The sequence below is a fragment of the Heterocephalus glaber genome, unplaced genomic scaffold (assembly GCF_053883595.1).
Source record: "Heterocephalus glaber isolate CG9 unplaced genomic scaffold, H.glaber_assembly_v1.0 deba00001719, whole genome shotgun sequence".
In the NCBI taxonomy this organism is placed as follows: Eukaryota; Metazoa; Chordata; class Mammalia; order Rodentia; family Bathyergidae; genus Heterocephalus; species Heterocephalus glaber.
Genome location: NW_028258432.1, coordinates 7,447,831 through 7,464,610, shown reverse-complemented (window position 1 = coordinate 7,464,610; position 16,780 = coordinate 7,447,831). Strand labels below are relative to the sequence as shown.

The 16,780-nt window shown below is 41.0% G+C and overlaps 1 protein-coding gene across 2 annotated transcripts in view; it reads right to left on the bottom strand.

Annotated features, from left to right (window-relative positions):
- Positions 1 to 321: 321 nt before the first annotated feature.
- Positions 322 to 16,780, bottom strand: part of Wasf3 (WASP family member 3) — a 121,073-nt gene continuing 104,614 nt past the window's right edge. The window contains exons 7-10 of one of the 2 annotated variants that reach the window (XM_004854817.4): positions 13,272 to 13,447; positions 8,721 to 8,993; positions 6,984 to 7,351; positions 322 to 3,342 (exon numbers count right to left, since the gene is read on the bottom strand). In XM_004854817.4, coding sequence (XP_004854874.1) covers positions 3,185 to 3,342; positions 6,984 to 7,351; positions 8,721 to 8,993; positions 13,272 to 13,447 — 975 coding nt within the window. In that variant the 3' untranslated portion in view covers positions 322 to 3,184. Of the gene's footprint in view, positions 3,343 to 6,983; positions 7,352 to 8,720; positions 8,994 to 9,801; positions 9,969 to 13,271; positions 13,448 to 16,780 lie in introns of both variants that reach the window. The other variant, XM_004854818.4, reaches the window with a different exon arrangement.

Sequence of the window (16,780 nt, the reverse complement as noted above, 5' to 3'; positions counted from 1 at the left end):
CAACCTGACCTCATCCTGGTTTTGTCATACATGAAACAGACTGCATACCTTAAAAGACTGCTTTAAGGAGTAAGTGAAACTTAAGCATTACTAAATACTGTTATCAAAATGACATATGGCTGAGATCCTCTGTGCGCTTCTCACTACCTCAGGACTTCCATGAGACACTTACCCAAAGAAAGTAGTTTCAACTCTTGGTCACACAAACATTATGGAGAAAGTTAAGTAGCAACCAGGAAAGGGCTAAGTGAAAATTCCACCCAACTCCCAAATTCTCCCCTAAGAGTCCAGCACACAACACTATGATGAATAAGCAGAACCTTTTAAGGTTAAAAGTGTGATTTTATTTAGATGTTACTTGTACATAATCTATAGTGAGATATACAAACAGATAAAAATTGTTTGACAGAAGTTTTAATACTACTTTCAATTTACAATAGCATTGATAATACTGCAAGATGACAGATACTCTACTTTATAAAACAAAAATTATTTGCTTCTCTGGTTGATACATTCCCACTAATCTTTAATGGATTAAAATGTATCATGTATTTCAGTTGCAAATTATTATAAAACTTTTATAACCTAGACACTTGGTACTCATAAAAGATGCTGATGTTGCTAAAAATTTACTGAAATGAAAACATTAATTCTCTAGTAGTATCCTTAGTAAGAACATGAGCTACCAAATCTCACGGTTGGGGCTAACAATGCACAATCATTTGCCTTTGGCTAAGCCCCACGGTACTTGTGTAGCAATGCATGGACTCAGTCATCTTTCCATCCTTCTGTCTGGGTCTACACCGTGAGAAAAAAGCTTGTAAGACAGCCAACTAAAATATACACAAGAAGTAAAATTGGGAATAATTTATAATTGTGTTTAAAGCCTGGAATTTATGAAGTGAAATGTGCTGCTAAATGATTTTCTCCATTTGTTTTGGTAAATACTTTTCGAAAATGAAAACTGAAAATTCAGATTTCACTTTGTTCATGGAATATCATGCTAGATCTGAATTTAAAATTTTAGACTAAATCAAATTTGTTGAAAAGATACTCTAAAAATAATTTAAATTTGTTATTTCCCACTATATTAAAGGTTACAGAAAAAACAGGGCAGAGCTTTCTCACTAGTCATAAAATTAAATTAAATATAACTTGTTGATTAAACAAAAGGACAACTAGTAATTAACAGGCTTATGAATATTTATGATAAAGTGCCGCTAATTTTACTGTAATAGGATATAAATAGAAGAAATCCTGACATAGACAGTAGTTTTAATGTGTTCCCTTCATCCTGAGAACAAAGGGCCACACAAAACAAAGAAGTGCTGCTAAATGAGCCCTAAAATTATTCAGGGCACTCCTGACATAAAAGTAATACAAAGGCCAACTATTATACTAAGGAGAAAATAAGACTGAAAATGGTCAGAGACCCAAGAATAATGCCAACATACCAGGTCTCCACATTGGAAGAAAGAGAGAGAGATTTAAGTTTACTAATAACAATATTCAAGGAAATTATAGTGACAGCTCAGTGGTGACCAGCTCCAGAGCGAGGTGCTCAGGGGGGCAGGTGCTGGCAGCAGGCGGAGCAGAGAAGGCTCAGATATGGCCAAATAGACTCTTGGAAGAGAATGCAGACATTGAGCTTTTTAGTTTCAAATCTAGTGACTAGAGTCCAGCACACAGGAGGGTGCCTAAACAGACACCCCAAGTCAACAGGTGTCCATGTAGAGACACACAGGGGTGAGGCATGGGCAGCTGGCTGGTCTCCCCAGAACTCTCCCTACTGTCCTGCTGACATTAACCCAGTCTGCTGGAGCTCACAGGAGCTTCCTAGACCTGCATCCACTGGCAACACTGCAGGCTGGTTAGACACTTCTCACCAAATGATGTGCCTCAGCACACTTCAATCTCCTATCTGCAGTCCAAGCCTGGGCAATTACTTTCTCTAAACAAGCAGTTACCTTCCATCCAGAATTACAAAGCAGAAGGTGTGCTTCTTTATTCCCTGGTCTGCCTGAGGGGGTCTGTGGGATCACCACGTGGCAAGAAAAACAGGGCAGAAGAGGTGAAAGCAAGGTGCTTAGCCACAGATACAGGTTGAAACAGGGTCATCTGCTGAGGTACATTTAAAATGCAATGTGCCAACAATACGAGAGATGAGAGGCATATGCTTCTAGGATGGAGGGAAGGCCCTGCTCACAGGGCTGACCCCTGGTCTGGCCACAGCACTGTGAAAAGAGCAGAGCTATCATCTTTCACCTAAACCTAAGCTTCTGTAATTTGGACCTAGTGGAGCGGGCTCCTCTGCACCCAGGGCCCGTAATGCCACTCTGCCCAGCTGGGTGCCACAGCCCCCACACAGCCTGCATCTGTTCTGGCTGGCTGCTGCCCAAGCCATCAGGTCTGGCCAATATTGTAAGCGGCACTGCAATGGCCCTGAAGGGGAAAGGACCTTGTTCTCATTTACATTACTACTGAGTTGCTGAAAGCTCACAAAAATCACCAACAAGTATTTACTAAGTGAACTGAATGTCCACAGGGAAACCTACCTGAAAAGGGCTCTTCCAAATTGATATTTGATGAGTGAGTGCAAAGGCAAGGAAATTATTCAACCAAGCATTCAAATTCACTCAGAGGTGACCAAGCCAAGAAACTGAGTGCATGAACATTTGATTCTCCTGATCTGTTAAACCCTTCCCTTTAGAACCAATTTCTTCTGAAACACATTGTAATAAAGAAGAAAAAAGAAAGGTAAAACAGTATCACTGACTGATCGGAAGACATCACTCTGACACAGTCATTAATCTTGCAAGGACCTAACACCAGGCAACTTCACAAACACACAGTAAGTCTACAGAATCATAATGATCAGTAGAGTAAAGTAAATACTTTTACAGCCAAAAGGGAAGCAAGATGCTGTTTTCCGGACAATGCAATAGTTACGGCATATCTCCTCATGTGCAGCATGATGTGCTATGTTTAGTGGCACTTAAGTATTACACAGTAAATACTGAAAAACCCAGAATTCTTGGATGTGCAGAAGCAAGATCACATTATTAATACAAAAGGTGCTAAGCTACAGGATTATAATACCACTATCTGGGTGCTGAGACCACTTGAAATCCCCAGTACACTTGCACAGTGTCCTGCTGTCCTCTGCCGCTCGCCCTGCACAGTCTCAGTCGGACCAGTCGTTCTCATCGAATTCAGAGTCGTCATCAGAGTCGCTGTACTCCACAGCAATGCGTCTGGATAGGATCGTGGCCACATCGTTCCCAACGGGCTCCCGCTTGGCTTCCTGCTCACGCTGCTCCTGCACCTTTTTCAGCTGGATTCCTAAGGATACAATGCGGAGTTAAGAATCAAACCCTTTTCTTTGGAACAAATAAAAGGAAAACAAATTAACAGGTCCACTGGACTTTTCTGCTGAGCCTAAGGTTAAAGTTTTAGAAATCTGAGGGGAGAAAAGAATGTGCAAGTCCATTTTAAGAAAGTTGGTTAAAACTGCAGTGCAATTTTATGATGAACCCCATCAAAGAAAGTTCTAAAGCCACAACATTCCATACGTTAGCCACTAGCTACTTTAAACACAAAGCAATGCGGTGAGGGGTCACCAAACAAGATGTGCCAACGTGGAATCAGAGCCCACTGAACAGTGCTGAGGGAAGTAGCTGAAGAATCTCTATTTCAGTCATTTTTGTTGGGAATGGGTATAAAATATAACCACCTATCTACTATGTAGTGACAAGGATATCTGATGACTTAATGTGTATAATTTTTTAACTTTTTCTTTGAAATAATCTCAGATTTACCGAACAGCTATAAGATCAACAGAAAAACATTCCCATATAACCTTACCCAGATTCTCTGACTAATGTTTTCCTGTCTTTGTCTGTCATCCTCACACAGACCCACTTATCTCTAGATTATGTGAAATATACAGCACGTTCCTTCACCCCCCAAACATATGAAGTGCTAATTTCCTTTAAAAAAAAATCAAGATCAGAAAATCTGCATAGACACAATGCCATTATTAATCTTACAAATATTATTCAAGTTTTGTCAATATAGTAAGTCCCCAACTTACGAACCAGTTTCATTCTGGGAGAACATTCATAAGCTGGATTCTTTTTAAGTCTGACAAAGTAAGTCTTATACATTTTTGACATAAATATATAATGTAAAGCATAAAAAAATCAAACCTCTCCATCACCACTGCTTTTCCTCTTGCTCAAGATCCTGGGCTCTGAGCACTGTACAACTGTACACTATTGCACTGTACAGTAAGCACCTAGCAGCACAACTGTGACAATGTCCGGCAGACTCATGAGCTACATCCGAGCCTTGTTTGCATCTATGAATGTTCATAATGTAAGGTCCATTTGTATCTGTGAAAGTTCAAAACTTGAATGCTCATAAGTCAGGGACTTACTGTAAACGCAATCTAACTGCAAACGCAGGAAAATTTCACTGGCTCAGGATTCAATGAGTTATCTCTGTTGTATTAATTATTACTGTGATCATTAATCCTCCTATGTCAACCTCACCGGATTAAGAAATGCCAAGCAGATGAACAGACTACACTTCTGGGTGTGTCTGGGGGAGTCATGGAGGTGAGGCCTTGGGGGTCTGTCTGGTCCCTGCTCCTTCTGCTCTGGCCCTCTTCCCCTGCTCTGAACCGTGTTGAACTAAACAGCTTTGCTCCACCATGCCCTTCTACCATGTCTCTGCCTTGAAGCCAGTCAATCATGGACTGAAACCTCTCTTCCTATACACTGCAGGTGTTGGGTATTGTGTCTCAGTAATGAGAAAGCTGAATAATAAAGACAGTTGGTACCACTCGGGTAACTGCTGTGACCACAGCTGCCCACACGGTTTAGAAGCCTTCGGAACTGTTTTGTGGGAGGAGTCTAGAAAGGTGTGGAGTTGTGGGCTAGAGAGGCCCTTCAAGGTTACAAGCAGAGCCTCACAGGGATTCCAGTAGAATTTAGGAGACCAGAATGTTGATAGGGATGTGGATAGCAAAGGCCAGACCCAGGAAGTTTCGGCTGGAACATGGACTCTATTGGCAGTTGGACTAGAGCCCATGTTATGTTAGGCTTTCACAGAAAATTACATTTTTTCCAAGTCCTGAGATTGTGAGAGGTTAAGACAAAGGATGGTAGCCTTGTTAATCTAGTGGAGGAAACAGCCTAACATTTAGGCTGTGGCATAGATATTGCTGGCTGTATTTAGCCAGATTCACAGTGAGGACTGGGAACAAAAGGCAGAGCATAAAACTTTTTAAAACTTAAAATTTTGGCCCAGATGGAACCAGAAGAAATTATGAACTTGCTATTCTCTTTACTTGGAGATTAAATATGGTTTAAGGAGATCTGTGGGTGTGAAAATGACAACGTGTAATTGTGACTCTTAATTCTAATATGTCAACTTCACTGGATTAAGAAACATCTAGCAGATTAATAGAACATACCATACTCCTGTTGTGTCTGGATGGGTCATGGAGGCACGGTGTTGGGTACCATAAATGGTGCCTCAGCTGGTTCTGATACTGTTCCCTGCTCTGCTCCAGGACACAATGAACTAAGGAGCTTTACACATCACCTTGCCCTTCCTCCATGAAGTTCCTGCCCTGGAGCCAGCTGACTACAGACTGAATCCCCTCAAACAGTGAGCTAAATTAAACCTTTCCTCCTTAAGTTGGAAGTGTTAGGTATCATGTCCAGCAACAGGGAAGCTGACTAATACAATCATGTTCTGCTAACCTCCTTTGATCCAGATAGTTCTTCAGCCTTTGTAGTCTATGACCATCACATTTTGCAGAACAGAGGCAGTCTGTATGTAGCATGTGTCTCAGCTTATGTGCATCAGGCATTCCAAGATTGTTCCTGATTATGTGTCAACTCGTAATGGACAGTGCTACAGGTATAAAAATACCAAGTCTAACACTGTCCTATGGTGACTACAAAGCTGAAATCTCTAAGCTTTTCTACCGCTGAGATGTTATTTCTTGACAAAATCAAAGCATCAATGATGATCGAGATACATAGAGAACCCTGAGGTCTTTGGGTGGTGCATGTCCCTGACCTCAGGTTTGACTGATGGATGCTTAAGCGAAAAGGCACAAGCAGCAACATCACAGTTGTCCTGTGAATGATGTCACCGAAGCTGAGCTCTCGGGGCTGCAACAGGCATTTTTCTCTGTCACTTATAGATAACTAAACTAAGATCAAAAGACTGAGACTTTCTCCCTCATGAAAAGCTCTTAGCATATCCCTATATCCTGTCAGTGACCTTGACCATGCCACACCGACAAAGGAAGAATTAACTGTGGGGTTTTAGGTTTTCATGTGGGGCCCTGGAGAGAGGCAGAAATGGGTGAGGAGTCAGGTCTCCTACCCAATTCTACCCGATATACTCCATCCCTCTGTTTTGGGACCTGCGGGTCAGGGTAGCACTTTTGTCTGACAAAAGCACTGTGCTGTTAAATAAATGCTGAAGAGGTATCTTTAGATTTTCTTTAAAAAACTAAGTCACTGATATGAACTCATTTTCTGTATTTATGTTTATAGCCTTGCAGTAGAATATGGAGATAAGATCCTATTAATTAGCGGATCACTTCTGTTATTTAAAGTAAAGTTTTCCTGAATTTTTTAATTCAATTTCTGAATTATCAATTCTTCATCATGATGTTTAACTGACATCTAAAAAAGAAAACCCTTTTTTTTTTTTTTAAAAAAAAAAAAGGCTCTTTTAAGTCTCCTCCAAAAAATTATTAGAGAGCCATCATTCGAAGGCAACATGGCCATAGCTATTTCCAGACTCAAAGTAATCTTTTTTTTTTTTTTGGTACTGGGCATCGAACTCGGGACCTTGTGCTTCCAAGGCAGGCACAGTGCCACTGAGCTAAAAATCTCCGGCCCCCCAAAGTAATCTTTTTATAAAAGGAAGACTATGGAGCTGAGGTGTCCACTCACCCATCCGAATGGCAGCAAGGAGGTCACTTCGAGCATCACTTATGGGTGGCTGTGCAGGCTCTGGACGTTTTGCCTCGGCAACAGGGGGTCCATGCATTGGGGAGGATGAAAGAGAAGAGACAGGGCCAGGAGGGCCTGGGGGGGGTGGGGGAGGGCCTGGGGGAGGGGGCGCTGTGACCAGGAGCCCAGCAGAGGGGGGGTGAGGAGCAGTCGAGTACGTGGAGCCAGCTGATGCAGGAAAGGAAGGTTGTGCAGGGATCTGGAGAGGGCTGACAAAAGCAGTTTGGGCTGAAGGAATCATGGGTGGAGGGGGAGGAGGTGGTGGTCCTGAAGGGTTGTAATATTCAATTATCTGTGCTGGAAGCATCCTAATAAACAGATGAAACATACAAAGTCACCAGAAGTAGAAAAGACAGTCACATCCCTAAGTTCTAAAAGAGAAGTTCCCCCAAAACAGTAGATACTGCGAGCTGGACTGAAATCACTGCAGGAAGCACATATCTACTCTGCAGCCAAGTACTTTCACAGACCTACATTATTCATTATGATGGGATGCAAGTTCCGTTGATGTGCATCCAAAAAGACCACTCAAAAAATAAAGCCATTTTCTGTGGAATGCTAAAATAAGGAACTTGGCTGCAGAAGTCCAAATAGCAACAATAACCATTCTGTATCCTGGGTGTCTCAGAGGTGGGGATCACTAACCTATCTCTTGAGTTTTCTGTGGCCAAACTGGAAAAATCCTACATTCTGTAGCCAACTCCCATGAAAGTCCAAGTTCATAGTGCCCACAGAATACCCAAAGCTTTGAAGTATTCCACAGCCAAGAAATCAGCTAGATTCTATTCCACCAAGGGTTCTTCCAGCCAACTGAACCACAGACCTTTCTGTCTCTGGACACCTTCAGGGTGTCCTGGCTTCACTAGGGCCAATGGATGGGGACAGCCAGGACTATGTGAATGCCCCTATGAAGGCCACAGATATGCTTTTAGAGAGCAACACCAATGCTCTAAAGAATACGCATTACTGGAAGCATGTATTCAACTTTCCTGAACACCAATTCTCAGAAAAGGAACCCTCAAAAAGCTAGGGTATAGCCAAAAAGTAAAGGTAATCAAAGTAAAGGTGAGTGCTCAGGTTGACAAATGTGCAAAGGGAAGTCCTTTGTAAGAGGTGTTGGAATCCTACCCACAAGACAGAAACAGAGGCCTTGGAACCAAACAGTGTGAGGGCCCAGAGGTTAAGAAGGGCCAAACAAAAGTGACATTATATGGTTTTGTCATCTGTGACAAGCACTGTCTGTGGTTCACTCAGGACATACAGGGAAATCTGAGGGTTTGAAACAGTTCACCAGTCAGCATTCATCATTTACCAATGACTTGGCCTGAAGACTCAAACACATGTAGCCTACATGCAAAAAGAGTGTGACGTCAATCCCAGATATAGCTGTAAAAAGAAAGGGTCAGCAGTGTGACACCACATTTACTTAACCCCAAGTATGTCACCACTGGTGGCGTCTATGTTCAATTGCTCTTGACTATACTTGGGCACCATACCAGGAGCATGTACTCAATTTCCTTGGACACTGGGTCCAAGGGAAGAACATTTAAAAACTAAGCCAAGGTGGGGAGGGTAATCTATTAAAATAAAGGGGAGCACTTTTTAAGTTCTACCACACAAAGCAAGATTCAACTGCAAGAATGAGTAGTAGGTAGAGTCTGAGGAAGAGCAATTTACCCATAATCTGCTGGAGCCATTGGTGCAGAGGCCTGAGACCCCTCGGGGGCCTGGGGAGGAGGTGGTGGTGGTGGCGGCGGCTGTTGAGGTCTATTTAGGGCCATGTGCCTCGACGAGGCAGATGTGGGCCGGTACTCGTGCTCAGGGGCCTGGTTTGCAGCCCCATGCGGTGGTACATCGCCAGTAGGATAGGAAGGGGTCACCGGCTGGGGGTGCAGAGAATGGTTGGGGGTAGCCGGGTAAGAGTAATCCGTAACATCTGAAGCATGGGACCTGATGTTGGAGAAAATCAGTGGGAGAAATTTAAATTATGTTTTAAAAATGTTCTCTAACAGATAAAAGCATATATATGAATAATTACAATACCAATGCACAGAAATAAAGTATGTATTTCCTTTACCATCAACTAGGTCTAGCCCCATGAGAGCTTCTGAGCAACAACATAATTACTATTTTAGCAGCAAGCCCAGTGTTACATGGATTCAGATTCAAGCTCTGAAGTGAGTAAGTCAGACAGATCAGCAAGAAGGAGGGAACAGAGCCTCGTTTTCACAGTATTTCATGTACTTCCTAAGAGACAAGGCTACAAGGCAAACCCCATTTCATGTGGAAACAGTACGAGACAGAGGATTTCAGTGGCAAGGGAACTGACAGCATATAATTAGGAAACTCAGAATGAAAGGTAAGCTGGATAAATATGAACAGTAAGGACAGGAAGAAAAATCCAGAATGCAAGAGTGGACTGTCTTCTTCTTAAACAGAAGGCATGTATTTAACCCACAGAGAAAGAAGCAATATGATGCACCACGGAAAGGCCCTCTTATTTTCTCTGAACACATAGTCAAGTGTGAAACTGAAAGCAACAGAAACCTCGAATTAGTGAGCTGAGAGGGGAAAGGTTCCAGTGCCCAGAGGAGAGCAATGATCTGTAGGTGTGGCAGCCTTGTGGCCACGCAGGCATTAGTAACAGTCACACGCAGAGGCTGGGTTACGTAATCAAGTCTGTAGGGCTGCACATGCCTCATGGCGCTGAAGCAGGATGACCTGGGGCTGGGAGTCCAAAGAAAGCAAAACCACGAACCCTCTGGGCAGCCTGTCCTCTTTTGTGCTCCCTGCCTGCTCCAGCTTCTTTGCGTCATTCATAAATTCAATGCCCATTTTCCTTCTCTCCCACTCTTCTTTTCTTGTTCTGACTTTTCTCACATGCACTTGCTGGTTCCTGTTAGGATTCATCTTGTGTTTCTCCCTCTGAAGGAAACAGGCAGACACATTGGGAATGTGGGAGCGAGCAGCAAAGAAGGTACAAATTGAAGTTCCATCTCTGGCATTTAAGACAGTGGCTTCCCTAACTGCAGTGCTGAGGGGCACAGAAAAGCTTACTAAGTCAGAAGAGCCTGCTTTCTTGCCTTCTTTCCCTAATTACAGTATAATAGTAAATAATTACCCATTTTTTCTTCCCTAATTGTGCTTATGAATTCTATATTATGGTGTTCATATGAGGATATCTTCTGAATCTGCAAGTTGCTATCAAATTTTAAAATACATAATATATATAAATAAAAATTTGGCCCTGCTGATGGGAACCCAGGGCCTGTGCATGGCTAAGGAATAGCTCTGGTGCTAAGCTACATCCACAGCCCACAAAAAAGTATTTTTAGACTGGGTCTCACTAAGTTGCCCAGGTTGGCCTCAAACTGGTAATCATCGTACCTCCACCTTCCTAGCAAGTGGGATGACACACTATGTGCCACACCTAGGTGAGTTACAAATATTTTTAATGAGAGAAGAATCTGACCTGTATTTACATTTAGTATATTTTGAAAAAACAAATACCTAAAATTCCAGGGTCACTGAAGACAAGTGCTTGCCTCTAACTGTGTAACTGTGCCGGTGGCTGTGTGCTACTTTTTTTTTTTTAGAAGGAAACAGTTATCCAGGAAAACATGGAGAGCCTCTGAGGAGATGCAGGGCAAGAATTATAAATCCTGTGGCACAACAGGAAGTGCCATCCTTGTGAAGTGGCTCTATGACACAGACACAAAAGCAGTCAAGAAAAGGGGGATAACCAGACAGAGGCCAAAGCAAAGGTAGAGGCAACAAACATGAAAGAGAAACAAAGGTGGAAGGTTTCCACGGGGCAGGGCTTTGGTGGTGAAAGGCAGCCGCCATGAGGACAGGCAGGAGGAGCAGAGGGGCCTGGTCAGCTGAAGAGGGAAGAACCTGAGGACAAAGAATTGGCAGCAGCAGGGGGAGTGGGAGAAGCAGCAGAGCACTGCTGGAAGATGGACTCGGGTGAGAAGGTGGCCACCAGCCATAGCCAGCACCCCAGGAAGGGAAGCAGAGTGGTCCTGGAGCTCAGTGATGACTGGTAGCCATCTGTGGCAGAAAAGAGAAGGCCCAAGTGAAAACGGTAATGAAACACAAAGAAGTCAGCTCCACAGTGGAGATTCAGTGGGAGAACGTAACAAACCCGAAGGGCTCTGGGGCAGACAGGCAGGCAGGGTGGGAGCGCTGCAACAGGACGAGGGAAAACAGACAGCTGGGCACAAGATGCGATGCTTCCTGGGCACACTGAAAGAGAGCTGGTTATCTGGGAAGAAGCATGTCAGTAATTCGCATTTCAAATTCACACTCAAAAGCAAACCATGCCTCGTATTCTGTAGTGAGGGCAAAAATTTAAGATTAGTTTTTATGGACTGAGTTAAAGTATATCACATATATGGATGGCATGAAACTTGCTATTAAACTTCCCTCAGTTTTGGGCAATACATTTAAATGATAGAACATAAGCATTAAAAATCATGTTTTTAAATAATACCTAAAACATATATTTTTTTTAAAGTCAAAGGAAACATACATCATGATTCCAATTTTATAGAAGAAAAAACATGCACATGTACAGAAAAAGACAAACAACAGACATTAAAATCCAAACAGTGGTTTCCCTGGCTGATAAAATCATGGACATTTAATTTGTCTGTAATTTACAGACATAAAATTATCTTATTTTATAAGAAAAAAGTCACACACTTTAGTAAAATAAAAAATAAAACTTTCTAAATTAATTTAAAGGATATAATCCAAGTACAATGATGTTTGTACAGATAAACTACTTATCTGTTAGTAATGACACATGTAATAGTGTGAGAACATGGGAAATAGTAGACAAAAGACAATGCTTAAGAATTAAAACATAAAATTCTATTCACTTTTTGAAAATTCAGAGAAATGAAGACATAGCTAAAGAACATAAATAGGCAAAATACTAAATAATTCAAATGACCATCAACTTTATGCACAATATGGAGCAATCTAACCTAAACCATGGAGTAAGAATCAATTAACCAAGGGATTTAAAATATCTATTTTCCATTTGCATCCGTTAAAAAAGGATATATATGAGATAAAAATAGAGCACATATTTTTGCATGAGTAAACAATCATGATTAAATAATCTGTCAAAACAAGAGAGTAAATTCACATCAATGGAAATTATTAAATTCATATAGCCTTCCCCATCCCAAGAAGTAAGCAAAATGGTATCATCAATCTTACTTTCTAGAGAAATAAACTGACATTAAAATTCAAACATGTGGCTAGAACTGAGTTAAAACTCCGATGATAATAGCTGTACAGGTAAATTACCTACCACCTGCCTCATCAAATCCGCCCAATGACTTAGACCTACTCAAGCAAGACCATCTAAACCCTGTAAGTACTAAGTAAGTCCCTCAGCAAATATTTCCCACACAAGTTCTCTGTTCAAAGAGATGGCGGAAGGGAGAGAGGGAAGGGATGCAAAAGGAATTATGATGTGTTATGTATCAACTCCCCGCAATGAATATAATTATTTTATACTATAAACATGTACTAATAAAAATGGAACTTAAAAAAAAGAATTCTGTTCAAATTTTTAAATGCCGAAGACTTTGAGACTTTACAGAAATAGAAGACTGTAGCTTTACAAAATCAGAAAGAGGACATTAAAACAAGTAAAAATTGATGAGTGAGTTCTTTTTGTCCAATGAATCCCTTTTGCGAAAAATGTGACTTCGTGACCATATCATTTAACTGCTAAGAAATTTTTACACACCGGAATTCATCTCCTGAAATTAGAATATATAAGATTATCAGAAGAAATCAATCTCTTTTGTTCATCATTTTTTAAAGGGTTATCAAAAAGAGCAGTGAAGGCATTCCTAAGTCACAGTAACCACCACCTATTATTTTTAGATAATGAATAACAAAAGGAAATTAAAAATTCCAAGCTAAAAGATTAAGTTATTAAAGTAAAAATTGAAGTCACGAGCAATTACCCCCAAAACACTACCTCTAGATTAACTGAAGAGTAAATTTAAGAGGGAGAAAAAAATCAGACAAAGCAACCCAATTAAAAACTATTCAAAATCAATATATAATTTTAAAGAAGAGTTTTGAAACCTATTGCAGGCCACGTCAACCCAGAACTGCTGGTGCCTTTCCAAGTTAGGGTAAAACCAGGCAGCTCACAGAGGCACGAGGCACCGGGGAAGGACTGTTGCACACACACACCTAGTGTCTGGGGACAGGGATCCCTCGGAAGACGCTCCGTGGTGCACACTCTGAGAGAACCTGTGGTCGGGTCTAAGCTCTTTGTCATAGGCCATCATGTTCCACTCCTGGCGCCTGTTTCTGGCTTTTCTAACCTTTTTCACCTCACGGGTGGCGCCATCTATACGTTTTTGCTCCTGATGTCCAGAAAGAAAAGAAAGCATGCCAAGACAGAAGGGAAAGGAAAACAGCAAGTTAGATGCAGTTATAATGCACAGGAAACAAGGCTGATGCGCACACAAGAGACGTTCACATTTCTACTACCTGTCAGTAAGAACATTCAGGGCAGCAGGCCCCTCTCACCCACATGACCCAACAGAGACTCCCTGACACCAAGCTTGCATCCAAAGCTACTGTGCCACACAGTTACAAGAGCTGCTTACCATCATCTTTGGTCAAAGAGAGTTTCACTTTGCTAGGCTTGTAGCCTGTTTTAAATGTTCCCATCTTTTAGATCTGTATTACACACTGGAAATATGTGGCAATACCATTTAGAGAAAACAATCACAACTACACAATTCTGCCTAGCTTGTTAACATGTAATTATCTTTCAAGTTAAACTATTCAGGATGATCTAGCCCCAATTTATAAAAGATTATTACAGAATACTTAAACTTACCCTAAAATTAGCTTAACTCAAAACAAGATAAAAACTTACCTGCCCCACACAAGCCCATTCCTGATTATTTGACACCAAAAAATGTATTTTAATAAATACTCAGGTCCTATGTAGGTGCTTCTTTAGAGGCAAGGACAGCTATTTCTATGTGCATCTGTAAGTTCCTCCTGCTTCTCTCGTATGATTCTATGATCTTTAAGAACCAGGACTGCACCCTACTTCCCATGCTTCCCTCTTATGGCCTCAACATGTCTTATAGAGTTCACAATAAATGCTGGCTAAATGATCAAATCCACACCATGCTTCAATCATGAGCTTCTAGAACTGACTGAGTCCCAGGCAGTATGCCAGGCACTGGTGACACAAATGGCTAGCAGACAAAACAAAAATGACACCTTTTCTACCCTCATGGAGCTTACAGGCCCCAGGGGAAGCCTACAACATGATACATATAAATGAATTGTTCATTCAAGAATATGGTAAAACAGAAGTGTATTTATATTTTAAAATAATATTATACTTTTATATTTGCACATATTTATTATTTAAATATGCATGTGTGCACATACCAAATGCCATCTAAGTCTTGAAGTCAGAGAGGTCTCCTACAGTGACTCAGAGACAGATCTGTAGCATGACTTGGCATTAGTTCTGCACACAGCATGGGTCACTGCATGACAAGAGGAGGGGACAGACTATGCCAAGGCTCTGAGGAGGAGGACATCACTGACTTTGGAGAAGTAAAAGAAGATAAATGGTAAATTGGGGCAAATGGCCCAAGATCTGAGGCAAGACTTTAAAAGGCCATGCTAAAAATTTTGCTCTTTATTTGATGAATAATGGGAAACTGTTAGAGAATAAAAAGGCAGGGATGGCATGGCAAGGAACCTTCTATGTTGTGGAGAACTGATTAAAAGAGGGGGGACACCAGTTAAAAAGCTACTAAGGTGGCAGAGGTAAGAAAACGGCAGATGACTCAAAGGTGAAGTAAACCAGAGAATAGAATGTTGTTAAAAATATTTGGGAGGCTTTGATAAGGGACCAGCAAAAAATGTGGACATGAAATACAAGGAAGATATAGAAATGGCCAATTAAGGGTATGAAAAGATGTGTAATGCAGATGAGATGGAGGGGTGTTCATCAAACAAACTAGCATTTGGAAAGGGGGAAGGCTGTTAGGAGTGTGAACTAGCTTTTTAGTCTTTTAAGGGTCATACACAATATGACAGTATCTTCCAAAATTTACAATTCACATTCTCTTCATTAACAGTAATTCAACTCTAGAAATTTATAAAAAAATTCTCTACACAAGTACAAGAAGAACCCACTACTCGAATTAGAAAAGCAATTTAAAAGTAACCTATATTTATGAATACAATAGGTAAAGAATTTAGGAGGTATTTGTACTTCAGATTATATAACTATTAAGAATGAAGTACATCTTTAACAATGTCTGTGTATGTCATGTGTATTTCAATTTTATGTATATAAAATACTCTGCTAAATGTGTGTGTGTACTCATGCATGCTTAAAAGGGCTGAAAGATTGCACACCCTACTGTGAACAGTTGCTGGGTGGGTGGGGCTTGCCTTTATTTCCTTCAGAGCAAGTTCAGCATTTTACACCAGCATATATTGTGTACATACTTTTAAAATCCAAAAGAAAAACTGTGGAGAGAGATTTCAATGTGATTCCAATATGTATCCTGATTAAGAGCTACTGTGTTAAAGAAATTAAAAACTATTACTTTTTAAGAGATACATGCTGACATATTCAGGAATTATGCCTTTTTAAAAAAAATAATGGTTCAGCCTCCAATTCTACCTACCTCACATACACATATGTGAACCAATCATCACAAAACATTAAGGATGAGCCTATACTATAGCTACACTGACTGGCCTACTATGCTACATGGTTTCCTATCCCAATGTGCTCTTAGATATTTTTGCCTAGACGGTCCCCTGATGAAGCCCACCCACCTCACCTCCCCCTTGCCCCCACCACCCATACCCCTACTCTGCTGAGCTGTCCCCCTTCAGAACTCAGCTTGTATGATACCTCTCACAGGCTTCCCCTGACACTCCGCCATGTGCCCAGGGCCTCCCTACCAGGTCAGGTCAAGCTCTGTACTTTTCCTTTAAGATACTTACCAACTGTGTGATTACATATTTAAAACTTCATTTTTTTGTTTGTTTTTAAGCATCAAACTAAAGGTCCAAACACAAGGGATCTGTTATCCCCAAATTTTCTAAACTAATTTTTTCCTTTAGGTTTGTCAATTTCCAACGAACGTAACTTAGGTGTCTGAAATTCTGGGAACTGAAGGCTATCTTGTCTCATTTTCTATCCCTTTATAAAGCAGGTTTGTGTTGACATTTGCACATTTCTCTCTGAGTTCCAGAGCCTTACACGATTGTTCAATGCCCGTGCTTCTCACTGTACTGTATCTCCATGTGGGTGACAGTCCTGTTTTTTTCATCACTGTTTATCTAGAACTTAGAAGGCATGAAGCAAAGAATCATTTTATTAAAATGAACAAGAAATTCTTACCAGAATTTTAAGTTTGAGGAATATAGAATGAGACAAAATAGCAGAAGAAATGGCAGATGATTTTGAAAACACAATAATCATACATAAAAGCTTGCTTTCCCTTTAAAGGAGAGTGGCCAAACAAATATTCTTGTCAAAAGCGTCTCTGAGAAGGGAAACCAAAAGCCTTTTGGTAGGGCTGACTAAAGGGTTTAAAGGAAGGCACTTTTGGAATCCCTGGTATTTTGCCTTGTTATTATGAAAAGGTATAGGGTTTTTAAAAACATGCCTTTAACAAATGTGTTAAATGTACAAGCAG